Source organism: Podarcis pityusensis (assembly GCF_964106645.2).
Source record: "Podarcis pityusensis genome assembly, chromosome: 6".
Taxonomy (NCBI): Eukaryota; Metazoa; Chordata; class Lepidosauria; order Squamata; family Lacertidae; genus Podarcis; species Podarcis pityusensis.
This window is the reverse complement of record NC_138030.1, coordinates 24,958,789-24,986,119: the sequence shown is the minus strand read 5'-3', so window position 1 is coordinate 24,986,119 and position 27,331 is coordinate 24,958,789. Positions and strand designations below refer to the sequence as shown.

Sequence of the window (27,331 nt, the reverse complement as noted above, 5' to 3'; positions counted from 1 at the left end):
CGTGTATCAAACAATGGGATACAAGTGTCCCCTCCTCAGGGGACATGCCGTTCATGCTTACTCATAAGCAAGCCCAGAACTTTGGGCTGCAATCCTAACTAGAGAGAGCAAGCCCCGCTCAACACCATTGGTGCTTGCCTACCTCCGAGTAGACACGGGTCTGCAGTGGCGGATTCCACCCAGAGGCTGCCAGATCAAAACGGCAAAAGTTGAGGACACGCCTGGGCTGTGGCGGACGACAGGCAAGCCCTGCTTCTAAATTTTATTAAGGGGAATTTTAGCACCCCTAAACGAGCCTCCTTCATTCCTAGACCTCTTACTGATGCCTCCCCATCCAGTTCATAACCTCCCAATCCTTTCCACGAAATATGGGGGTGGGGAAAACACCCTCTGGTTGCGCCTGATCTACATATTAAATCAGTTCTTTAAAAACCGACCTCCTTATCCCCAGCCACGCGAAGGGGAAGTCGCCTCCCGTTTTGCAGAAGCAACAAGGTCACATTTAAAGCACCGTTTCTTGTTTCTTTTTTCTTTCAGCAGACAGTGTTATGGAATATATATATTTGTAACGTTTCTCCAGGATGTCTCAGGAGAATCCACTGAAAGTCCTTGCCCGATATTCCCGCAAGCCGAGAATCGACAGCCTTGTATCCGCTCCAAGATCCGAGGATTTGGAGACCCTCTCCAAGCGCTCGCTGCATCCCTCTCTCTTTTCTGCTGCCGCAGCCGCCCTCGAAAGCGCCTCTCCTGCAAGAACAAAGGGACACCCGCCTCTTTCCCTACCTGCTGGATCCCAGTGGGCGCGGACCGGGGAGAAACGAGCGAAAGAGCCTCGTCCCCCTCCTCGCCTCCTCGGATGGACGAGATGCGCTCCGGGTGCGCGAGCGCCGCCGAGTGGGAGCGTTTGAATGGAGGGAGGGCGGAGCCCGCAGGCGACGAAGGGGAGGAATAATAGCCCCTGTCCGGTCAAGGAGGAGCAAAAGCAACGGACCTTGCGCGGGTTTTGCACGTGATGGTAGCTTGTGCGCCTCTGCAAAGTAGCTGCAAACTAGTTGCTACCCAGGGCGCAGCCGCTGCAGGAGGACGCAATTGCAGACGGCGCTCAGCCGTTTCCCTGTCCTTTTTCAAAGCGGGTCTTTCACAAATGGGAGATAAAAGCAGACTGGGGCAAGGGCAAGAGGGGAATTGAGTTAGAAATGTCCAAGAGGAAAAGGATAGGCGTCTTGACTCACTCCCCTGGAAAGCCTCAGCTCCCCCCAGGGCTGGGTAGTCGAGCGAATGGGAACGCGATGCAGCGCGTTGGAGAAAAATCTCGGTCAGCCTCTCTTTGCTATTGCCATAACCCTGTCCTGGTTGCTATAGAAATGGTTTTTTTAAAGAGACCGTTGGAAACATCAGGGAGTCGTTAGAGGATTGGTTTGTTCTAAGCTGGGATTGGCCTGTTGCTCAGGCTTTCCAAAGAAAGGAGGATCAGAGGTTTGTCTTGGCCCAGGACATTTCGGTGAAGAAGCGCTGCAAGTATGTGAGTGGCGCGGAGCAATGCGGTTATCTGTTTAGGGAAGGCTTCCTTGAAGAACTGGGAAAGGTTGCCGTAGAAGCTGCGCTGGTAACAGCGCTGGGGCAAGACGTTGGTCGATGCAGAAAAGTATCAGTGATATGCTTGCAAACAAATCTCATAATTAGAAATGCTTATAAACCACGTAATAAAAAATAATTTCTAGGTGGTGTAAGTAAGTTATGCATTACACATAACTTTTGCATGTTTGCACAGATGTAAATCCCCACAAATGGCTGGTTCTCAAAAATGGCCATAATAGTTGAAACTTTGGCTGGCATTTGCCACTCTAGATTGCAGATGCATAAGAAAATACTCCAGTCCTCCATGCAAAGCAATTCCCTTAATACAGAAAACAGGGTGGGGAAGACATCAAGCATGAGGAATTACTTTATGCCAGAACCCCAAGATCCACCATCTTGCAGTAGGTGCAAAAGACAGGATGGGTTCACATTACCACCTTAAAATGTAGTGAAGTTTCTTGCCCTACAACTCCACTCAGCAAATTAGGAACTGCTTAAAGACTCCAGCTTGTATTTGAGAAACAACCCATCAAACAATACCATTTATTAATATAGTACAGGATACACATGCATTTTGGATAACATTGTGTGGACACGGATTAAAACCCAGTGCAGGAAATGCAGTGAGCACACCATAAATTGCTCTGTGAACACAACCAAACACTTAGAATTAAAGGATTCTGTGCTCTGGAATTTGTTAGGAGTTCCAGAGCTGAAGGGAGCCCCCAGCTCTTCAGTGCAAAAATCCACTCCTGCAAAAAAAATAAAAATCTGCTAGTGGTGGTCATACTTGGACCAGTGGCCAGGGATGATGGGAATTGTAGTCCCAAAACAACTGGAGGGCCAAGTTTGGCCACCACTGTATCAGAGCTATCTTCCTACTCTTTAACTAGCATGTCTGTTGCAAGCTAACCTTGTTAGTTTTTGAATAAGTGGTAGTTTTCAGTTACATTTTGTCCTCTGCTCATGCAAGCTGTACACTGCACTGCAACGTGTTGAATGGCTGCATACAGCAGACTCCAGTGCAATAGACACAAGTGTTACAATACGAATTTAGACAAAACGATGGCCTGAAGTCAAACAATGTTTATTTAAACTAGTAAGTACATGGCATCACATTTTGGAATAATAAAAGACTGCTCTGTGTGGTTGCAAGGCACATATTTTTCAGGTTTCCAAATCCCACAAGCATGGTATGTTTGTGTAAAAACAAAGTCAGTGTGTTAATTTCTAACAGTTTTAAAGCTGCTGTACTTGCAGCAATTTTAGCTGGATTGGTTTGAAATTTGTCTCAGCTATAAACTTCATCAGGTAGAGCATTTCAAGTTTTTTACTTGACAGGTATCATTTTACAAGCTTATAACGGCAGAACATTTTTTCTTGTCAATCTACTTAATGAAAGGGGCACTCCCATGCTTCTTTAAGAGTATAGCTTTAATCAGAGTTATGAGATGTACTTTGCACAGTGTTGTTCGGTTTCACGCTCTGGTTTGAAACTAGCAGCCATACAGACACAACACTACCTTCTGACAAACTCCAAAAAAATAAATGGAAAGGTGATAGTTTTATGTACGAGGAGCAAGGATGAGGATGTACACAGATCTTGTTCCTCTAGCAATTGGTTTCTTTTAAAGCAACAATCAGGAATGTTATGTCTGCACCTTATTTAAAGATTATCACACATTCCAGAGTTCCTACACTCAAAGTGCTTGTGAAAGATTTAACTTTAAAAACTGCAGTGGGATGTCTACTAGATTAATTATTTGTAGAAAAGTTTTTTCTAGAAAACAACCTTATTTTGGCCCAAGGAATGTTCACTGTTAGTCAACCACATGACAGCTGAGGGCATGGCCAAAGCAAAAATGGGAGTGGCTACCCTTATCTTGTGCACAATTCCGCCCATACCTCCCAGCTGCCTTGTGGGATATCTTCAGGAGAAGAAAAGGCTAAGGAGTAAATCCTACGCAAATCTGGAGGGGAGTCCCTAAGACTTAAGAGTCCCTAAGTTGGGTGGCACCTTGTATGCCTGCAGCCAAGCTGGTGCCAAGTGTATTGCTCTGCTTTCCTTTGGACCACATAAGAAAGCTGGGAGGTCTTGTTGTCTGGGCAGGACCTCCATACACACTGCTTAGGCTTGAGGCACAGGGAGGTAACTTTGGTGCTACTAACACATCCATCTGACTTCACCCCTTGCAGTGGTGTCCAAACCTTTTTCAAAGAGGGCCAGATTTGATGAAGTGAAGAGCTGTGAGGACAGACCAAAGTTGTTAAAGGATTGAAGTTGTTGAGCTTTTTATGATTTTACCCCAGGAAATTAACTGCCACAGGGGCCGGATTAAACCGACTGGCGGGCCAGATTAGGCCCCTGAAACGGACTTTGGACATGCCTGCGTGTAGAGACACTCCATTGTCTCTCAAGACAGATGAATGTGAACCACCCCACCACTCCATGGTGGAGCTGTGGCCAAGCTGGAGGGGAAGAGGAGAGCTTGCAACTGGAGTAGAAGTCAAGGAACAGAAAATCCTTTGGCCTAGAAGGAGAGATGTTCCACTGCACTATCCCATACTAGCACTCCTTTGAGAAAGTTATTATAAAAGTTGCAGTAATTTATTGCTCTTAAGTACAGTGGTGCCCCGCAAGATGAATGCCTCGCAAGACGGAAAACTCGCTAGACGAAAGGGTTTTCCGTTTTTTGAGCTGCTTCGCAAGACGAATTTCCCTATGGGCTTGCTTCGCAAGACGAAAATGTCTTGCAAGTTTGTTTCCTTTTTCTTAACACCGTTAATACAGTTGCGACTTGACTTCGAGGAGCAACTCATAGAACGCAGTGTACATAGTAGCCTTTTTTGAAGTTTTTAAAGACTTTGGTGATTTTTGAAGCTTTTCCAAAACTTCTTTTGCAGCCATTTGGTAAGTTAAGCTTTTAAAACTTTTTTGGGGGGTTTTGGATTTTGGGTTGGGGTGTTTGGAATTCAAGGACTTGGTGCTGGGGATGTGTTTTCAAGAATCTGGAAGCTTGTGTGTTTTTTTCCTGCATTTTTATGATTTTTTGTGACCATTGGGCCACTCTGCTGTTTTTTTAAAAAAATTCTGGATTTGAATTTCTGTGTGCTGGGTGGCTGGGGGAACAGTTGGGGAGGGGTTTGCTAGAATCTGGAAGCTTGGTTTTTTTCCTGCATTTTTATGATTTTCTGTGACCATTGGGCAACTCTGCTGTTTTTTTAAAAAAATTCTGGGTTTGAATTTTGAAATGCTCTTCACAGTATGTGTGACTTTAAAGAGCACTTAATAAACTCTTCTTGTACCAAATTTGGCTTTGTTTGGACTTTTTTTGACCATAGGAACGCATTAATTGATTTTCAGTGCATTCCTATGGGATTTCGTGCTTCGCAAGACGAAAAATTCGCTAGACGAAAAAATTCGCAGAACAAATTAATTTCGTCTTGCGAGGCACCACTGTATGTTTAATATGTGCACATCAGAGCCTCATTGTTCTTTTCTAGAAGGGTTGCTATTTCAAGATAAGCAAATAATGGTTTGTGTTTTGGTTCTCATTGTTGAATGGAAATACTGAAAAGGCATACCACTCTTTCCCCCACTCTCCATCTACTCCTTGCTGAAAAAATAATCTAATAATCTGAGCGATGAAGCGCATTCTAGTGTTTCCTTGCCAGAAAAGTGATTCCTACAAATATACACTACACAAAATTTGTTGAGTCACTGTATTTTAATCCTGCCCTGTACAAAGCATTACGCTTTAGCCCCAAAAGTTCTTTTCTCTCTCTTCCCCAAGAAAAAAGCTGATCGAGCAGAAATTTCTTGTTTCAAGGAAATCATTATTTTCGCAGGCTTTTGGGTCACCCAGGCAAAGAGCTGATATACACGGACAGCCAGAGATGAAGGCAGCAGCTGGATTCGTAGAACATTTGAGACCTCAAGCAACTGGCAGAGAAGGTTGAAGAGGAGAGAGACCAGCAGAGTGCAGATCAGCTAAGAAAGAACAGAGGAAGAAGTCATCTTTCGCATCTGCTCAGGCAGTTAACAAGATCACCATTGCACAAAACAATGAAGACTGCAACAATAATGGCCATTTCCCCCATGCAATTATGCTGAGGATGCATTCAGACATAATGAATTAACTTGGTACTGTCTCTGTAAATAAAATCAGCATCTGGATCCACCTCTCTTTAAATCTCTGCTGGGTTTAAAGCCTTGCCAGATAACTAGATAGAAACCTATTTAATACACCTGTTAAACTGTCAACAACCACCCAAGGCCTAAAGGCTCAAGAGGCAATACAGTGGTACCTCGGGTTAAGAACTTAATTCGTTCTGGAGGTCCGTTCTTAACATGAAACTGCTCTTAAGCTGAGGTACCACTTTAGCTAATGGGGCCTTCTGCTGCCACCGCACGATTTCTGTTCTCATCCTGAAGCAAAGTTCTTAACCCGAGGTACTATTTCTGCGTTAGAGGAGTCTGTAACCTGAAGCATCTGTAACCTGAAGCGTCTGTAACCTGAGGTACCACTGTACAAGGAAAAAATTAAAGCACTGATTTTGGCAGTTTCCTTTGCTGCTGCTGCTATTGTTGCAGGCCTGCTGTACAGTGCGCGCGCTCTCTCTCTCTCTCTCTATACACACACACACACACACACATATATATACACATACACACACATATATACATACAGTCATACCTTGTGTTGCGTCTTTTTGCGTTATGTCCTGCGGCAACCCGGAAATACTGGAACGGGTTATTTCCGGGTTGCACTGCATGCGCACAATCATGCTTTGCGCTTGCGCAGAAGCGCCAAATCACGCCACATGCCTGCGCAGATGCAGCACTTCAAGTTGCAGGCATTTCACGTTATGGGCGGGCCTCTGGAACGGATCTTGTCCGTAACACGAGGTACCACTATGCACTGAATAAAGGTATCAAAACCAGGCCCTGTATAACCTACAAGGCCACAATTACCCTCCTTTAAAAGGTTTTCTCAAATGTGTGAATTTTGACCTGCCTTGAATCTTCAGGGCCTGGTCATATACAGCACCTTCTGCCCACCCACCCCAACTCAGAATTCTCTACACCCGCATCTGATCTTCTCTGCTATCCTTTTCACTTTGCAGACTGTTAGGCGGTGGCCTTTTTTGATCTTGAGGCTCTGACAAAGGCTGGTGACAAGAGCACCAAAAATACAAGAAATCAGGCCTTTAGGATCATTGGCCCAGTCCTGCAGAACACCCTGCCGACAGATATTCAGCAGGCGCCTTCTGTACCAACTTTTAAATGTCTGCTGAAAACTTTTCTATTCTGCCAGGTTTATGCACGTAATTAAGAGCACATTCCCTACAATGGTCTATTGATGTTTGTTTTTAATTTCTTTTTGCTTTTAACTTGTTTTTAACTTTGAATGATGTTTTTGATTGGTTTTATGTTTTTATATTGTAAATTGCTGTGATATATTTTTATGATACAGCAGTATATAATTATTTTAAATAAACAAATAAAGTAGAAGCGTTCAGCTTCCTTTACACGTGTGCACCTTAGACCATATTTTCAAACACACACTTTGTCATTCTTATGGCTACCTTCATATATAAATATGGCTGGTCCCATCATGGCTAGTTTTTGGCTCTCTTCCTAAGGCTAACCAACCTGCTGTGAAAATATGACTGGAGAATCAACTACGCCCCCTTTGACTTGAGATCTTTAGAACAAATCAGTAGCATAGTCCGCAGGAGCTGGGACAGTGCAACTGGAGCTCACCCCATCACGGGGATTCGAATTGCCGACCTTCTGATCAGCAAGCCCAAGAGGCTCAGTGGTTTAGACCACAGCACCACCCGCATCCGTGCCAACCCAGCAGTTTGAAAGCATGCCAGTGCAAGTAGATAAATAGGTACTGCTGCGGCAAGAAGGTAAACGGCGTTTCAGTGCGCTCTGGCACTCGTCACAGTCCTCTGTGTGCTAGTAGTGGTTTAGTCATGCTGGCCACATGACCCGGAAACTCTGTGGACAAATGCCGGCTCCCTCGGCCTGAAAGCAAGATGAGCGCCACAACCCCATAGTCGCCTTTGACTGGACTTAACCGTCCAGGGGTCCTTTACCTTTTACCTTACTCAGAAGTAAATCCCTTTAGTGGGATAGGGCTCACTTACAGTGTAATGGATATAGGATTGCAGCCTAGAAATGCATTAATAGTATCTAAAGCAATTATTCTGTAATGCTGAAGCAAACAGATAAGGGAATCACATATTTTAGGCTGCAGTCCCAACAAATTGTCTTTCCATGTGTCTCCTGCCCCCACTGCACCAGTGTTCACTGCTCAACCAACTGGCTTCTATTACTGTGACTTGTGGATTTCTGTAACTCTTATTTATCTCAAAAGGAGTTTATAATTCCTTTTAGCTAGCTAGCTTTGATCACCCACCCCACCCAAAAAAAGCAAACACTCAAAACAGGAAAGCAACAAGCATTTCACAAGACTGATCCAGATCTTAACACAGCTATCAGAACACCAAAATGTGCACACTTCATATGCTCTGTTTCACCAAAAGGTGTGTTCATCATTGTGAGCTGCTAGCACTTGTACAAAAGCTTATTCTATTGAAGGAAATTTTAGGAAGCAGTTTTGTGAAATAGCACAGGAAAAAATGTGAAAACCTGTGGTCGTGTGCTACCCATTGCTTCTTCAGGATTGTAGGTCATTATCTAAGATGCAAACCTCACAAGGATTTAGAATTCTAATCCCAAACCTATTATTCCACGACCTGGGAATGATTAATTTGGTACAAACTCGGTCCTTTCCATCTTGCCTACAGAAATATGCTTTGAGAAGTAGACAGAGAGGGGAAAACCTTTTTGTGCTCATCTGAAAAAAAGGAGTACAACTTACCATTAATGTGTTATACAATGAACTTTTGTCCAAGCAATACTGTTTTACATTATGGTCCAATCTGTCTGAAATAAAGGCAGAAAGCCCTTTTATCTGGACAGCCTCTTTTGAACTCAAATAGGCAGGCTTGGGTTTCATTTTTTTCACAGGTAGAGTTGTCCTAATGTCACTTGTTGAGGCTCTTCTGTGCATCTTGCCCTGACTGTTATTTCCTCTAGACTCATTTTCTGATTCGAGGTCAGCATTCCCATCAGAATTATCAGAGGGTGGCATCTTTATCTCTTTAGTGATGGAAACTTGGGCTGAAAACAAAAGTTTAGCTTCAGTAACGTGGTAGGTAATTTTAGTCGGATTAGAAAAACTGCATCAGCTGTGCTGTGAAAGTACATTGAACAAAACTGTTTTTGTTTAAGTGTTCAGAAATGCACCAGCTTTGTAGTAACAGGAATATGCTCTCCTTTAGATAGCCATTCAGGAAAGTCAAGGGCTAAATTGCCTCTGCAGTATCAATATTACACCTTTACCCAGGCACAAATGAAGACTTGGTCCCACTCCAGAGACAAACTGCTTTCAAAACTGATAATACGCTCAGGACGAGAACAACTGCAAAATCCATAGAATAGTTTATGGAAAGTAGCATACTCACATTCCCAACTCCTAACAAAAATGAATTTTCTCATTATCAAATGTGGTGCTTTGGAGAAGGCAAGTGACAGTTTAACATCATTTTTCACCATTAAGTGCAAGCCTTGCTGCAAACAAAATGGATCTTCACCCAATAATAAACCCAGTGATGTAAGTGAACCTGCCTATTACACTGGCAAAAACAGAAGTGTTCACCATTATTCAAGTGGAAATGCTGCTGACTTACTGTACTTCAGCAATGTCACTCCAATTCCTATAATTAGAAAAACGCTTTGTGCATAGCCACACACATGGATACAAACAAAATTAAGTCCTAGCGTCTTAGAGTTTACTCCCAAATAGGATTGTATCTTTTAGTCACTTATGCATAAATAAATTCTATAGATGTTTGATGGTATGTGCCAATATATTTTTTTGGGGGGGGGAGCTGTGGCATGTTTGAGAGGACATATTTTAACATAGTATGCTGCAAAAAGCAGTTTTGTTGTAACAGCAGCAGTTCCACTCCAAAGTGATAATTGTGCTACAGTGACTCCTGGCCCCCAACATACCACTGTATCAGAGCAAACATAGCGGGATTTACTTACAGACTTAGTAACTAGTAGGCATTCAAGTGTGCTTTCACTGGGCATGGTTTGACTAGAAAAGTACCATTTTAGTAGCCTTTGCCCCAGAGCATCTAACCATGGGATCCCAAGAGTCTTTGGTTTCTGCCTCAAGAAATCTGTATTAACAGGACAATAAAGTGGTGAATCCCTCACCATAATAGAAAGGAAACATCTAGGATGGATTTAAAGGCAACAGACTGTGAAACCCTCTCCTTTCATATTAAAATTTTATAAGCTGCAAAACACTGAAGAGATACCTACTCAGGGCCAACCCACCCATGAGGCAGAGTGAAGCAGCCTGCCTCAAGTGGTGGGATCCTGCAGGGCGGTGCCCTTGCTGCAGTTACCAGAGTCACACAGTGACAGTTTCCAGCAAGCTCTTGGAAAAGTTCTGTGAGATTGCGCCAGCAGGTGCCACCACACAACCCCAGTAAGCAAGGGTTCAGCGCAAGGGTGGCACCTTCCCTATTTGCCTCAGGTGGTGAAACGAGCTAGGCTGCCCCCCGTACCTACTGTACTTGCACTATAGGTGTTGCAATCTCAAGAATGCCAAGACACAAGTTATTAAAAATACATCGAACAGAAAGCAAAACTGAAGTTGAAACATGAGATAATAAAGCATTCTTATCCAAATGAGCTCTAGATATTTCTATTAAAATAACAGTTCAACAATGAACAGTTATGGAGAAAGAAATATTCTAAAGCTTTTCTAGTGCCTCTGTTTCCAAATTACAAATCAAAGCAGCTTCCGTTCCCATTAGGATTGTCAAGCCTGTTAATTTTTTATCTGTCACAGGCTAGTTAACAGGTGCACTATGCCTTCAAACTTGGCCAAAAGACAAATGACTAGGCTAAGCACCCATTCCTTTTTCAGTACTAGTGAGTCTGCCATTGACAAACAGTACACACTAGAGGTAAAAATAGTTTGAAGCTAGCCCTTTCACAGCAGAGTATCTCAAGAATGATTATGACTTGCAGTGCCTGCAGTCAACTCCTATTCTCTCCAGTTTGAGATTTTTGAACTTGCAAGTTGCAGTAGCAATGTTTGTTATTTGAAAACATAAGCAAGTATTGTGTATGTGAAGTGAAATAATAAAATATAAAAATAGACAAGGCAGAACAAGCCAAAGGAATTCAAACAAGAAATTTCTCAGTTGCATCAACTCTCCCTTTTCAGCCACTATATATGTTCTCTTTCATACCAACAATCGTGAGGTGTGCAAGTACTGTACAGTACAGGTTTCAACCAAATTACAAGGCTTATTTGGGTATACCACAACCGTTAACAAACCTTCCTGATACAAAGTTTCTTTTTAGACTGGAATAAAAAAACCAGTTATTTAAAACAATGTTGTCAAAAACTAAATTCTCCATGTCTTTTTTTCTTTTGAAACTGCCTAAATGCCTGACACACAAGATCAGCATTAAGCTAAAAATAGTTTTGCAACACAATGCTTTAAAAGGAAAGCTAATACCTAAAGCCTTAATACACAAGCACATCTTAGCTGTCTCACAGCAAGACTTACCATCATTAAGTAGATGTTGAAGCCAGAAAATGAAAAGAATCAATAATATTCCAAAAGGCAAACAAAACCAAAAGAAAAGGACAGGAAATGTTAGGTCATTAATTAAAGGGACCAGAGGGTACTTCATTTCTGCTCCAAAATCCACCTCAGCTGACTGTGCACATGTTTTACTAATACTTGCTGTGCTGCGCTAAGCACCTTAAGATAACTACACTCTGTTATTACGTCACAACATGACTCACAAAGCAACTATGCTGTCATTCCAACACCACTGATTTTAAAAGAAGGCTGCAATCCCCTTAAGGGAGGAACACAAAGATTATATGGAGGTTAATTGGAGAACCTGCAGCACACCTGGTATAATGAGACCTCCTGCACTTGTAATTAGAAACAACAAACTAATGGGGAAATAACAGAGCTCCTCAAATTCCTTTATTAGGCCCACCAATGGCCCCCCAAATAATTATATTGTGTTCTCTTTTTACAGTTATCACCAAATAGTCCTACTTTTTTCTAAGTTATATCTCATCTCACATGTAATGTTTTCCAATACTGTGGGGCACTGTAAAGTAGTATTAGGCCTGTTTTGCAGGTGGAGAGCATAAAAGCGTATAGCCCAAAAATGCAGCCTGGTGTATTTCACTGGTTGATGGGGGGGGTTGGGGGCAGCTGCACACTGGGTCTCAAAAACAGCTGTCAGTGAGGAACCTGCAAGCTTTCCCTGCCATTACAATATCCCTGTGCAGAGGTGAAAACGGCTAATTATCTTCATTCTGAGAATCATAGTCCTCTGAGAGGAACAGAGTTGCTTCCTAACAACCCTAAGCACCCTTAATAAATTACAACTCCCAGGATTCCTGTTTAAATTGGTATGATACTACACCTTTAAATGCATGGTGCAGAAGTGACATAAATCAGGAGCAGGGCAAGGGGTCAGATAAACGATTTTCAACAACATGCCAGGCGTGCCAACCTTTGGGCTACAATTCCCACCACCCCTAACCAGTGTGACCAATGGACAGGACTGATGGGGGTTGCAGTCCCAAAGACAGATGGACATGGCATTCATACAAAAGAAAAATAATTTAAAAAGAAAGGAACGTGAAGGGTGGGAGGGAAGCTGTGAGGGTCTTCCATGCTTTAAATTTGTATGGCGTTGATGTGGCCATACAAGAACACAGGGTTGGAGCTCAGCCTAATTCCATCTCGCCTCCGCGGGGAAAACCTTCCAGGAAAACTCCCAACCAGTCCAAGAAACCGGTGCAGCGTGTAAACTGCAAGTGCTGCGGCACCCTGAATGCTAAGAAACGTGTTTCACGGTATAAATACTCCAAATGCGTGTGTATGTTTGAGCGACGGAGCGAGGAAACCCCGCTTTTCGTTATGGGGGCCCGTCTGAAGAGCGGAACCTCGAAAACTCCGCTCTGGTTTCCAGCCGGCGGAGGGAACGGAAGCAGCCGAAGCAGGTCCTACGGAGCGGCGTCCCCCCACCTCGCTCCCTCCGTACGCGTGCCGGGCGGGCGATGGAGGAGGCCGGAGGGGTGTTCCCCTTCCGCGACGTCCGCTGGGATCCGGACCCGGCGCTGGAGCCAAGCCCGGCCGTGCGCGTGCCTACTCCGGCTCCCTTGGTGCTGGACAACGGCTCCTTCCAGCTGCGCCTGGGCTGGGCCTGCCGGGCCTCCGAGGTGCCCAGCGAGCCTCTGCTCCGATTCCGGTCGCTGGTAGCGCGCAGCCGCGGGGCGCGCGGAGGGGCCGGCCCCGAGACTCAGGTGGGCAACGACCTGGGCAGCCCCGAGCCCCTCCGCTGGCTGCTGCGCTCGCCCTTCGACCGCAACGTGCCCGTGCAGATGGAGCTGCAGGAGCTGCTCTTCGACCACGGCTTCCAGCGCCTCGGGGTCGCCTCGCAGGTAGGAGGCCTGAGGGCCATCTAGTCCTGTGGTTCCCAGCGTGGGACACACGCCCCACGGGGGAAAATTTGATTTTTAAGGGCAATTCGAGAATGAGGTAAAGGTAAAGGGACCCCTGACCATTAGGTCCAGTCGTGACCGACTCTGGGGTTGCGGTGCTCATCTCGCTTTATTGGCCGAGGGAGCCGGCGTACTTATTAACACTAATTTTTTTTAAAAAAAAATTGCATTTCTTATGGTTCTAGGGGCCTCATATCACCATCATCACTTTTAATTTGCATACCGTCTTTCTATCTTACCATACCCAAGGCGATTTACAAGCTGAAGAAACAAAGAACGTACACCTTGTAACAGTCTAACGCAATACAAAAATGTGATAATAAAACATAACTTTAAAATAAGCAACCTACATCAAACAAAGTAACATTCAGCAATCATTAGAATAGTATAGAATCATATTAAATATCAGCATATAAAAATTAAACAGAAATCTACACTTAACAATTACAATAAATAATTTCTGAACTACAATCAATAAAACAGCGGCAAGTATATAAATATATATAGTGGCATATACATTGTTAAAATTAAAATCAGAATGTACGCAGCGGTCAGCTGGTGACAATGGAGAGGTTATCTAAACAAAAGTTTTTCTAAACAGAAAATACTATTTTTTCATATCACTTCATATAATTGTATTATTATTTTTTAACAATTTTTTAGTGATTTCTTCCTCAGCACTTCAACTGTCCTTTCTTTTATCTTTCTCTTTCACGGATGCCATGTTCTTTGGAAGCTTGTTTAGACCAAGTTAATGGCCTTTTAGGCTTCCCCCACATAAATAGGAGTTCATTTTTTGAATAATAAAAATTATATGTCATGGGGGGCGGGGATCAGGATTTTTAGAGATGCTTAGGTGGGGCATGGTCAAAAAAAGTTTGGGAACCACTGATCTAGTCCAAACCTCCTGCAATGCAGGAATATGCAACTGTCCCATTCCTGGGATCGAACCTGCAACTGTGGCGTGATCAGCACCAGACTCTGAGCAACGGACCTGCCCAGGAGTTTGTGCATGTGCTACTCAACGTATATAGTTCTGTTTCATCAGTACAGTGGTACCCAGCCTGCTTCCCCGCCAGGTGCTGATGACTGGCCTGCCAGTCACTGCCTCTCAGGATTCATAGATCATCGAGCTGTAGAGTTGGAAGGGGCTCCTGAGAGTCATCTAGTCCAACCCACAGCTTCCCAACTATGTTTTCTTGTGTAGCTCTTTAAATAACTTTCAAACCTAGGTAAACTGTTTTAACCAGGTCTTCATTTCTTGCCATTTCATTACAGGGCTGTGTTGACCACCCAGTTGTGGTCACTGAAGCGGTCTGCAACCCTCTGTATTCAAGACAAATGATGTCGGAGCTCCTGTTTGAATGTTACCAAGTTCCCAAGGTTTCTTACGGCGTGGACAGTTTGTACAGTTTATATCACAACAAGAGGCAGGGCTGGCCTTGCAGTGGTCTCATAGTTTCCTCTGGATATCAATGTACACATATTTTACCAGTCTTGGATGGCCGGTGAGTTGGCTGCAATAAACTGTATCCAAGCATTAGTGGACATTACTAACTTATCAGTGGGTCAACTCTGAGTAAAATTTAGTTGGATGCAATTCAGTTTTTTGCTTGATACTTTAAAATACTGTGAAGTTCTTCTAAAGATGACCATCAATTTATATAACAAAGGCAGCTGCACAGTTTGGTGTTACCAACATGTTCTGAAAGAGCATCTTTATCAAATTAATGTTTATACTCCCTTGATAAAAACGTTTTTGAAAGGCATTGGGAAAATGAATCTGTGCAACTGTCTTTCATTTTGTTTGTCATCTTTACCACTGCAATTGATCCATTGATTTTGTGTCTGACTTTTACTAATCCTGTATGCGAGAAGTTGCTAAAATATGTAGATGCTAGTACCTTAGTTCTGCTTAGTTAGGTTTATAGTTTATAGTCATGGGGTGGTTGTTGTCCCCTCAGTTTCCCTCAAGTGTGTGAACTCTTATGCAGTAACTAGTGGGACATCCCTGGTTCCGAGAAAATAGTTTTTACTTGTGCTGCATGAATATTTCCTGAAGGCAACAGAAGAGAGTTGCTATATGAATTGGTATGGGTTTTCTCTGCTTCTTTGGGAGGAAGGGTGACATAAATTTAATAATAATGAAGTGTGGAAATGTATATCTAAAACATGGACACTGAATTATGTTGGAGCATTTGTTTTAAGCTGCTCAGAATTCTGGCGTGTGTTTTTTTAACTTAGATGATAGTCTGCTATTGAGAACTCTAGTAGAAAGAACTTAATGAACCATTCCTATATTGTGTACCAACTCACATTTACTTTGTTTCTATGGATTGGTAGGTTGGATGCTAGAAACTGTAAGCGTATAAATATTGGAGGGTGCCAGGCTGCTCTGTACCTTCAGCGTCTCCTGCAGCTAAAATATCCTGGGCATTTTGCTGCCATTACTCTCAGCCGTGTAGAGGAAATACTGCATGAGCACAGCTATGTTGCAGAAGATTATAAGGATGGTAAGCATTGCTATTAATGGCTGTCATGCAGCTTTAAAGTTACATACTATTCCATCATGGTTTGGTAAAAATATTTTTTCTCTTAGGGTTCTGGCAATCCCAGGAGAAAAAAAATCTTAAGAAGTAATTTTATATTGCTAAAGAGGTATGAAAATATCATAAATGTTAAAATGCTAGTCATGGTTAGTTTTAAACCTGAATTCAGATTTGATTTGCAAACCTGCTTTAAAAACATGGTTAACATTAAGTATATTGCAGATGTAAAACTTAATTTATAAGATTGATTAGACACCCTTCAACATAAGGTCCAACAATAAAATATGCAGTTATAATAACAATGACAACCATTGCAATTATAGGAACCGTATGCATTCAAGAAAAGAGGTAGGTCCCACCAAACAAAATACCTTAATTGTCAAAGGGTAAAGTCATGCAACTTTAGCATACAGCAAAATCTGAACAGTGAACAGGCTAGCTGCACCCCTCACGGGGCCACCATCCTCTTTACTTATGAGAGTGGTGAGACTACCATGGGCGTCCTCTCTGTAGATCTGAACACCTAAGAAGGTTAGTGGGATGGAGGCAATCTTTCAGATATTTGGGACCTAAATCATTCATATCTTAAAATACTAATGTGAGCTATGGTCAGTGCTGGAAAGTTAACCTGATTTTACCTTATTAAGCTTTTGTATGGTGAATAATCCCTCAGATGCAGCAGCTTGTCCCAAGCAGTATCTAGTGATGCAGATTGCTTTGAGCAAACTTATTTATTATGTGCACTTATAAATAATAAAGTATATTAAAGGGGCTGAATTACCTTGTTGAATCTGGTCAGCAACTGGTTTTAGGAGGTCCATTTGGCAGACACAATAAAAGACTGTATGCCTATTCTCCATCCTACTCCAGACTGTCAGCAAGTCATTGCATCATGTCATTTGCACACTTTCTCCCTCTAGGTTTGCATTAGGGAGAGTTGGCTCTTGGGATTCTTCTTGCTCATTCTTCTGAAGCATAGCTACTCCTTGGAACAAGGGTCTGGGACCTGAGTACCTTTTGCTCCTTTCCTTTTCATTCATGTCTCCTTCTACTTGGTGCAAACTGTCGGGAAAAATATGTGCATCTAACAGACAATAGCCGTTTCAATTGGAAAAGTAAGCAAGAACAGTAATAGTGCAGGCTGTTTGTTTCATTGTTTATAAGCTACCTTTGAGAGTTAACCTCCCAAGGTGGCTCACAACATTTTTTTTAAGAGAACATTTTGTTATAGATTATCAGACGGCTTTCCCTGTAATTTCCAAATATCCAAACTTGCCAAAGGCGTTTGTTTAGCAGCACAGAAACCCTGTAGAGTTGTGACTGCAAAACTCATTATTGTGCTTCTGAAACTTCTGAGCAGAAATGCAGAAGTGGAGGTCACCTGAATATTATGAGAACCATGTGCATAAGATGCAGCTGCCCTTTTCAAATAAGCTGCTTGGGAGCACCCTCACATCTGAAGAGAAGCAGGAGAGGCGGCAGCAACAACTTCGACGGCTCCAGGAGCTCAATGCTCGCCGAAGAGAGGAAAAGCTGCAGCTTGATCAAGAGAGGTTGGACAGGCTGCTTTATGTTCAGGTAACCCTGCACAATGTTTGAGATGCAGCTTTGGGGAAGTTGAAAAGGAGAAGCTGATGACAGGAGAACATGATATGAAAATACCAGATTCCATTCTTGGGGAAAATACTTCATGTCATGGGATCACTTTGATATCATCTCAGTGAGAGAATTGCAGATACCACAATAGTCGCCAGAAAATAAGAGCAAGTTTTTTGCTCATTTGGAAATGTTCTCCCACCCTGGGCTTTTCTGCTATATTCCCCTTAGTTATATTGCAGCCAATAGAAATCACATGGCATTGTGTTTTGTGCGCAGGAACTACTGGAGGAAGGTCATATGGATCAGTTTCACAAAGGCTTGATGGAACTGAACATGGACTCTGCTGAGGAACTTCAGTCTTACATTCATAAGCTGAGTATGGCCATTGAGCAAACCAAGCAGAAAATCCTACAGGCAGAAGTGAGCGTTGAAGTGGACGTTGTTGATAGCAAGCCAGAGGTACTGCAGTAAGGTTGCATTAATTCTGTCAGCACATAACCATAAGTATATGCAAAACAGTTCTAAGACTGTATTTTATTGGCTGTGTTACAACTTCCTGCAAAGTTGTCTATTGCTATATTCTCCTGCAGCTGTCTCCTTTTTGTCTTGCCATCCATCACCATCCGTCTGTCTCATAGTGATCTCAGTTGGTGAGTGCTAACAAGACTGCAGCAAAAATAGGGCCACTGAGAAACAAAAGGGAAGTATTGCATTGCTTGAGAGAATCCAAAGGGTTGCAGAAGTAGGAAAAGATGGGGGGGGGGAGCCTAAAGAGTCCCCTCCACCTATGAAAAGAAAATTGCCCAATAAGGACTGAGCATGGTCTGGGGTCACAGAATGCTTAATGTCTAGGGAAGAAAATGGGAAATGGATGGGTGCAGAGGAACAAAGTGTCTTGAAGAAGGACATGGCTGGCATGAAAGAAGGACATCAAAGACTGAACAGGAGCCACTCCACTCTCCAGTGGAGCTGCTGAGAAGTAGGAGTGGGTCCTGGTGTATCTCAAGGTATGCAGAAATGCAAAATATAAAAACATGGAGGAAAATCTTCCCCCAAGAGCTCTGTGAGTCTATGCTAATATTTGCTGTTCTCAGAGCTTAGTAGCCTCATCTCCTTGCAAAAAACTGAGCTGCCATTTGTTTTGAGCACTCTTGAGACAGACCATAGCCTGTTTTAAATTTTAAAAAAATATGGCCTCTTGGAGGTTGAGGATAGGAAAACGGTGGATATTCAAGTTGGAATTATGCAAAGGTTCCTCCTTGGCATTTGGCATCTTTCTTGAGCATTTCTCGTGCCCTGTTACAAAAAAAGTTGAAAAATGGAGTATGAAATTAGGGTCAGCTTCACATATCAGAATTGGGTAGATGCCAAGAATATATCCTACTTTTCAGTGGTTTTTTTTTTTACTAAAATGTATCCTCTTCTGGATACATTTGAAGCAACTATGTATTGCTCCAAACTACTCATCTCAAAAGTGAAGATGCCTATTGACTGAGCCACTTACCAATATCATGGGCAGGGCTTTTTTCAGCCAGAACTCACCAGAACTGAGTTCCAGCACCAAAAAAAGCCCTGATCATGGGTCATAAAGTAATGAAACTGGTGAAACGTTAATGTCAAGTATGAGGGGAATGATAGAAAAGGGTGTGTGAAAGTTAATTGAAAGCTGTTGGTATTGCAATCTGAGCCTATGATTTCCATAAACTATGAAAATGAATACTGGTCGTGTAATGGCTTTGTTTTCATGAGCATTTGTCTAGGATGCGTAGGGCAAAGGAGAACCATGGACTGAAATCAGTGACATCTTCTAAGCAAGAGTTATTTGAGGATACATTTTTACTTCCATGCAGAAAAATGTTTAATCTTTATCGTTATGTAAGCCTTTATTTATAAGTTCTGTAAACTTTCTCATATTTGCTAAATTCAAAAATAGCCTTTTTTGGTTTACAGCTGGCAAAACCAAATTCTTGGCATGAAATTCCCAAACCCCAATTGCTTAGCATCACAGCTCTAAGTAAAGTAGCCTACCTCAGGTTTGAAACCTCACTCAGTAAATAGTTAAAAAAATAAATAAATAAATCTTCAGCCAGCACTGGCAAGAGCTATGGAGGCATCCTGATTCAGTCATTTTAGCAGCCTGGTCTTTGTTGCCCCTTCTGGCATAATACTTACTTTCACTGAACTTTGCTGCCTGAAAGTAGCAATTTTCTACTATTTACAATCCACTTATTTAGACTGCAAATATTGGTTTACCAGCTTCACATGAACAGACAAAAATACTTCATAAACCTGTTGATGAGTCTTAAATGTACCAAGTTTGTGCCATCCTGAACATTTAAACTTACTCTAGTCTTTTGGTGTCAATTATATATTTATGTGGATTAGGCATGCTTCTGAACAGAGGGTTTTAAAAAAGTGAATAACTGTGTTAAACTAATTGGATGTATATAAATATATTGCTTGATTTTATTATCTCATAAAATTTATACACATAACACCGGTCCTGAGAGATCTGCACTGGCTCCCAGTACGTTTCTGAGCACAATTCTAAGTGTTGGTGCTGAACTTTAAAGCCCTAAACGGCCTTAGTCCTGTATACCTGAAGGAGCATCTCCACCACCATCGTTCAACCCAGACTCTGAGATCCAGCGCCAAGGGCCTTCTGGTGGTTCCCTCATTGCGAGAGTGAGGTTACAGGAAACCAGACAGAGGGCCTTCTCAGTAGTGGCGCCCACCTTGTGGAACGCCCTCCCATCAGATGTCAAGGAAATAAGCATCTATCCTATTTTTAAAAGACATCTGAAGGCAGCCCTGTTTAGGGAAGTTTTTAATATTTAATGCTGTATTGTTTTTAACACTCAATTGGGAGCCGCCCAGAGTGGCTGGGGAAACTCAGCCAGGTGGGCAGAGTATAAATAATAAATTACTAATTATTATTATTATTTATTATAAAAGAAAACCCCTCAAAGCAGTTTACAAAAAGATAAAACAATAAAATTGAGGGGGAGAAATGTTTACTAAGGCTGTACTCCCAAGCACATTTAGTAGCCCCCTTGAATTTGGTGGGACTTTATGATTAATTGCATCATCTTAGAACTGCATAGCTGGCATTCAGCCAGCAGGAAAGGCTTGTTCATTCTGGTCATAACTGGTTTTAGACCTTGGCATTGGCAAGCCAGCTTCTGTGGCTTCCCTGTTTTAATATAAGAACCTGTGGTCTCTTTCGTTTTCAAGATGCCTGATCTGGATCCAATGGGCAGTGAACAATCAATGGAAGACGTAGAAAGCATGAATGAATTTGAGCCCTTATTTGCTGAGGAGCAACCCGAAGTTGAAAAGCCAGTTACTACAGTACAGGTTTGTCTTTATACACATCCTGTCTCTTAGTCTACTTTACGGTATATATTTTTGCAAGGTTTTGCACAACCTTGATGGCAGAAAGTGAGGAGGAATTAAAGAACATTTTAATGAGGGTGAAAGAGGAGAGCGCAAAATATGGTCTGAAGCTCAACATCAAAAAAACGAAGATCATGGCCACTGGTCCCATCACCTCCTGGCAAATAGAAGGGGAAGAAATGGAGGCAGTGAGAGATTTTACTTTCTTAGGTTCCATGATCACTGAAGATGGTGACAGCAGTCATGAGATTAAAAGATGCCTGCTTCTTGGGAGAAAAGCAATGACAAACTTAGACAGCATCTTAAAAAGCAGAGACATCACCTTGCCGACAAAGGTCCGTATAGTTAAAGCTATGGTTTTCCCAGTAGTGATGTATGGAAGTGAGAGCTGGACCATAAAGAAGGCTGATCGCCGAAGAATTGATGCTTTTGAATTATGGTGCTGGAGGAGACTCTTGAGAGTCCCATGGACTGCAAGAAGATCAAACCTATCCATTCTGAAGGACAGATCTTGAAGCTGAGACTCCAATATTTTGGCCACCTCATGAGAAGAGAAGACTCCCTGGAAAAGACCCTGATGTTGGGAAAGATGGAGGGCACAAGGAGAAGGGGACGACAGAGGACGAGATGGTTGGACAGTGTTCTTGAAGCTACTAACATGAGTTTGACCAAACTGTGGGAGGCAGTGGAAGACAGGAGTGCCTGGCGTGCTCTGGTCCATTGGGTCACGAAGAGCATAGCTGTCAACTTTTCCCTTTTCTTGCGAGGAATCCTATTCGGAATAAGGGAATTTCCCTTTAAAAAAGGGAAATGTTGACAGCTATGCATGAAGAGTCAGACGCAACTAAACAACAACAACAACAATTTTTGCATTCAGTCAGCTACCCTGGGCATGGATTTTGAACCCTGGCCTCACTGAGTAAGTCCTTGGAAGAGGATCTATCCCTTGGCTGAAGTTTTATTATCTGTCAATAATAATAATAATAGTGACTTAAACCCATGGCATTGAAAAATGAAGATTGTAAACTCATGTTTCAGACAGTGACTACCAAATCCCATTGACTTCAACCCATGGCTGTAATTTTGTGTATATTTGGGAGTAACTCTGTGAAACGTGCTTTCAAGTATACATACATATGGTTGACCTACAGGAGTAGTGTTAATTTCCCCTCCCCAAAAATGCTTGTAGCAATAGGAAGAAACATCCCCAAGAGTATCTGCTGTCACCTTGATCACAGTTTATACCAGTTATATCTCACATGGCAGACATAATGTAAACTGTAAGCACGTAACGTTTTCTAGATACTACACCAAACATTAAAAATATGAGTCCATGCCTGAGGGCTTACAATCTAGTAAACGCAGTACAAAAGGAACAAGGCATAGGAAAAGAACTGGGGAAGTAAATTCAGGAACTAATTCTTTGAAAAGTTACGCAAATATTTAATGACCAGGTAGCGTGGTTGTGGGAAATGGTTTTGGGAGGGGAGAAGCCAAAATGGTTCTGGGAGGGGAGAAGCCAAAAGGCTTTCAGTCCCAGCTGATAAAGTATCTTATGGTATCTCATCTCTCCTGCTGCTGCAACTACCTGTAACATCTCCTAACAGAATGTGTTGAAAAGTTGAAGTCTCTCTCTGGATGAGGGCAGACAATACAGATTCTGGTGGTGATAGAGCTTAATTCATATTTACAACATATTTTCAATAAAATGTCGAGCATTACATAAAAGGTTCTGACAAATAGCAGTACATTTCTGACTGATATTTTTACAGCCCGTGTTTAACCTGGCAGAGTATCACCAGCTCTTTATTGGCACAGAAAGAATCCGGGTTCCTGAAATTATCTTCCAGCCATCCTTAATAGGAGAAGAGCAGGCTGGGATGGCAGAAACCATACAGTTTGTCCTGGACAGGTTAGTTTTCAAAAGTGAAATCCTATTTAAATGACAGTGCAATCCTGTACATGTGTATCTGGAAATAAGCCTAGTTGAATTAAATGGTACTCTTAGGTAAATGTGGGTAGCATTGCAGCCTCTGTGTATTTAAGAACAAGCTGTCACTGTTCAGAGAGTACTTGTTTTTTCTCCTGTAGAACCCAAATAATTCGTCTCCTCACTTTTTTTATATAAAAACCCCTCAGTTTTGCAAGATTATGGGGGATGCCACCACATTAAATAAGGCATTGTGTGAGTATACATTTTGTTAGCTGCCTTGAACATAGTGCATGATGCAGGGCACAAATTATATAAAAGAAGATGGTTGAGAGACACATTTGAAAGCCATGTACACACACGGTCCCCCTGTGTCTCACTGTTAAAATGTAAATTAACAGGCGGTCTGAAGAGAGGAGCTTTTTACTGGAAGGATCTTTTGAATTGGAACAAACTAAAATCAGATTTGTGCTTTAATCCTTGAAAAAGTTTAAACATTAAATCAGACTCTACCACTACAGGGATTTACCCTTCCCATCCACCCTTAGCACAGGGGTGGGGAATGTTTTTCAGTCCAGGGGCCACATTCTTTTCTGGGCCACCTTCTGAGGGCCGTATGCCAGTGGTGGGTAGGGCCAGAGGCAAAAGAGGGCAGAACAACAAACGAATTTTACCTTTCATTCTCTGTTCTCAATCCCAGTCAGCTAGAAGCACTATGAATCTGTTAAGGGAGTTTTATTTCTTCAGGTATCCTAAAGAGCAGCAGGAAAAACTTGTCCAGAATGTCTTCCTTACTGGTGGGAACATGATGTATCCTGGAATGAAAGCCAGAATCTACAAGGAGCTGCTTGAAATGAGGCCGTTCCAGTCGTCTTTTCAGGTGTAGTATTGGCTTTAGCAATGCAATGGCTACATGCAGCATCCAAATACTGTACATGGCAACGATGACCAAACTTTATTGCACATGTGAAGCTAAGGGGGGCATTTGAACTGATGTAAAAAATCTACTGAATTGGGCAGCAAGCTTAAAGAGGGATGTAAATTTATAGAATACATTGGTAACCATGCTGGGCAGCATAAAGTATGGTAAAGGTAAAGAGACCCCTGACCATTAGGTCCAGTCGTGGTCAACTCTGGGGTTGCAGCGCTCATCTCGCTTTAATGGCCGAGGGAGCCGGCGTACAGCTTCCAGGTCATGTGGCCAGCATGACTAAGCCACTTCTGGCGAACCACAGCAGCACACCGTTTACCTTCCCGCCGGAGCGGTACCTATTTATCTACTTGTACTTTGATGTGCTTTTGAGCTGCTAGGTTGGCAGAAGCAGGGACCAAGCAACGGGAGCTCACCCCGTCACGGGAATTCGAACCGCCGACCTTCCTAGACTCTGTGGTTTAACCCACAGCGCCACCCAGGCAAAAATATTGTCCAGCACTTGAACCCTTATGTTCAGGGACAGTATGACCTCCAATTTGCTTGTTGGGAAGCAGCAGTGGGGGAGAGCTACTGATAGCCCTGCTTTGTTTGAGTACTTTCTTGGTTCATCACTGAGGAACAGGATGCTGGCTAAGAGGAAGCTTTTGGCTTTCATATTCTGGCAGTAGAACAACAAATGGGGGACATGGTTGCTGCATTCTGCTTTGTGTCTTTATAAAGGTAATCCTCCTTCCCGTTTTTCAGCATACAAGGCAGGTTACAAATGATCAAAGGAACAAGTTCTGAGAATGCACTGCAAGGGGCAGACCATAGAATATGAAAACGTTAAATCCAAAAAGCAAAAGAAGCACTCCTTAAAGACTTGAGGAAAAGAAAAGCATTCTAGATTGGTATCTAAGAAAGAAGAACTGACACCCAGCAAACCTTTCTGGGGAATGCGTTCTATACAAGAGCTAGCTGAATAGAAAAGACTTTCGCTCTGGTTGTTACATTGCCAGCGTCAGAGGTCAGGGCCATCCAGAGACAGTCTCAGAAGGTAACCGTAAGGAACAGGTTGTTTCATACCAAATAGGATTGTCAGATGTTTGCACCATGTAGCTTTGCTTGTTGTCATTCTTATTCTGTGGCCTTTGACTTCCACTAAACAGATCCCTTTATTGTCTTGCTGCCATCCAGGTGCATCTTGCTTCCAATCCTGTTTTAGATGCATGGTATGGAGCTCGAGAGTGGGCCCTGGAGTACATGAACCGCGATGAAGGCTGGATTACAAGGAAAGATTATGAAGAAAAGGGTGGAGAATACCTTAAGGAGCACTGTACTTCCAACGTCTATGTGCCCATCCGTCTCCCAAAGCAGGCTCCGCGGGCAGCTGAAACTCCAGCATCCAGCAAAGCGCCGGGAACTGCCGCAAACAATGTCTCTGAGCAAGCATAGTATGCAGGCTGCAATGGTATGTAACTGCAAAATAGACACAACCTGTGTAAAGCTTTTCAGAACTGCAAGGCAGCTGCCATCCTGCAAAACCGGGTGCAAGTTTAAGTTCAACATTTCCGGGCACCTCAGCTTGTGCAGTGATCAACTGTGTGTTTTATCCATGGTTGCCATGGAAGAATTGCAGGCTCTTCACCAGTTTTTGGTGTAAAAATGCAAAAGAAATATTGGCCTCATTGAGGCTAACATAACATGTGTTTTATATTAATAGACCATGCTGTAAAAAGCTGTTGGCAATGTAAATAAAGTCTTTTGGGTTTTCCCCTCCCCATGTTTATCAGTGTCAAATGTTCCTAACCTACCATAGGACTGATTTCCATAGAGGTAGCCATATTCATCTGCTGCAACAAAAACTATGAAAACCCTTATGCCAATATGGACCAAAGTGTTTATTGCAAGCTTTGGTGAATGTGAGCTCGCTTCATCAGATACATCAGTAGCAATGTTAATCCAGGAGGGGGAGCCTTTACCCAAAGGAAGAAGGTAGTTTGAAAGAACAAATCTTTGCTGAAATTGGGATTTGGGGTTTTGTTTCTTATTCTAGCCATCTGTTCAGGTGGTTGTGGACTTTTCCTTTCTTTTGTTCACTAGCTAAAGGGGAAAAAACCCACAGTATAGTTTCAGAAGTTTATTGTGACACACATTTGTAAAACGAGAAGGTTCAGCAATGCATCAGTTTATGAAACATTTATTACATAAGGGAGGCAAACACTGGTGTTGGTAGAGAGAGAAAACACCATATTTGGTTCAGTTAGGGCATCCTACATTAGTGATGAATTACTAATTGAACATGGCTTCATTGGTTAGTGACCCCCTGCATGCCAAGGAGAACAAAACCCTTGTTCATTACTCTTGCTTATATTAAGCAGCCATTGTTTTAGCCTGTCATAGTGCCACACAGATTCTCTTCTAAATGAATGTATCCCTGTATGCTTGAACATCGGCTCTATTAATCAGGCACACAACTGTGAATTAAGGAAAAACTGTAACTCTTTAACAAGGGGAGAAAATAGGGAAAGCAATTAGCCCAAATTATGGCCCAATTTTCAACTGTCAGTTATTGTAGTACTGTCCAGGTAAAACAGAACTTTAGTCTGCAAGGAACTGATCCGAGATTGCTCTTATCACAGAAACTGGAGATAATTTGTAATTAATTGGTGCCTAAATTCTTGTATAAGGTCTAGTTCAGGGTTTGCTTGGGCAGGCTACATCCAGCTGCAGGTGCTATTTTATTTATTAGATCTAAATGTGTTTGGCTGCTGATGTGCCCTCAAACACTCATTAAGGTATAGCAAAATGTTAATGCCATAGTTTTCTCAAGGTGGGAAACTTTCAAGCTCTCAGAACGAGGTGAAAAAGCATAAGCTGGGATGTATAGTTCTCAATGTAGAACACTGGGAAGTTCACAAACTTAAGTAGATTTTCTAACAATAAAAAAGAAAAGCAGCCTAATGGCCACAAAGAACCTCTCTGAACAAATGTACGTTGATCACTTCATATACAACAACCAAATGTGTGTTGTATATGTAATATCCTCAATAAAGTCTTAATGATTAGGATTCTTACAACATAGACAACACCCTGCCTTTCAGTCCAATTTGCCAATTGCAAATACATCAACACTAGCTTCTCTGCATCATGTACATTTGTCTTAGAATAGCCATTTGGCTGTCCTCTTAAAATTTTTCTAAATAACTTAGGAAATGAATCTATAAACTTTGTAGTTTACTGCTTTTTTATTAATATGCATCCCAACTTACGTATTTCCTTGCTGCTGAATGAGATTTCCATTTGTGTTTCCTAAGAAAAAGATTCCACACTCCTTCAGCTTAGATGTAAGACATAATACTTTTATGTAATGTTGTGCCTGAGCACAGGTGATCCATAATAGGGAGTCCATTTATAGGCAGTTGGCAAGCATTAGCTGTCTTGCCTGGTTTGTGCAGGTCTGCCACTTTTGGCCCCAGGCCACAGTCAGGGCAATTGAGGCCCCTAAGGCTGCAGAAGTAGATTATCAAGGCAACTCTTAAGTGGTTAGGTTTCAAACATCCTGTATCTTTCTTGCTTTGCCTATGTCATTCTTGGAATGCGATTTAACTTTTCAACATGGCAGTATCTAGAACTGAAGTCAGTACTGCAGATAAGACTGTGACCATTGCTGAAGAGACAGACACACACATTTCTTTCCAGTTCTTCTGTACACAGTGCTTCT

At 42.4% G+C, this 27,331-nt stretch overlaps 1 protein-coding gene and 2 long non-coding RNA genes across 3 annotated transcripts; 2 read left to right on the top strand and 1 right to left on the bottom strand.

The window, feature by feature from the left end:
* The first annotated feature begins 940 nt into the window (after positions 1-940).
* Positions 941-4,871, top strand: LOC308479014. The gene is made up of 3 exons (XR_013987428.1): positions 941-1,315; positions 3,775-4,573; positions 4,719-4,871. It is a non-coding gene; the product is annotated as an uncharacterized lncRNA (long non-coding RNA).
* Positions 4,872-5,287: 416 nt separating this feature from the next.
* On the bottom strand, positions 5,288-12,488 carry LOC308479006. Its single transcript, XR_013987417.1, has 3 exons — positions 11,254-12,488; positions 8,475-8,776; positions 5,288-5,569 (listed from the first exon to the last, which is right to left on the bottom strand). It is a non-coding gene; the product is annotated as an uncharacterized lncRNA (long non-coding RNA).
* Positions 12,489-12,748: 260 nt separating this feature from the next.
* ACTR5 (actin related protein 5) lies at positions 12,749-25,386 on the top strand. Its single transcript, XM_081009246.1, has 9 exons — positions 12,749-13,160; positions 14,499-14,728; positions 15,564-15,733; positions 17,130-17,347; positions 17,645-17,827; positions 20,603-20,725; positions 22,537-22,676; positions 23,442-23,574; positions 24,805-25,386. Exons 1-9 carry the CDS (start codon positions 12,777-12,779, stop codon positions 25,060-25,062), a joined length of 1,839 nt encoding a protein of 612 aa, XP_080865372.1. The 5' UTR covers positions 12,749-12,776; the 3' UTR covers positions 25,063-25,386.
* The last annotated feature ends 1,945 nt before the right edge of the window (positions 25,387-27,331 follow it).

Bases quoted from the DNA above. Each gene is read 5' to 3' on its own strand.
- ACTR5 (XM_081009246.1), top strand. From the start codon at position 12,777: ATGGAGGAGGCCGGAGGGGTGTTCCCCTTCCGCGACGTCCGCTGGGAT. The intron at 13,161-14,498 runs GTAGGAGGCCTG...ATTTCATTACAG, and splicing joins GCCTCGGGGTCGCCTCGCAG to GGCTGTGTTGACCACCCAGT. The intron at 14,729-15,563 runs GTGAGTTGGCTG...ATGGATTGGTAG, and splicing joins TTACCAGTCTTGGATGGCCG to GTTGGATGCTAGAAACTGTA.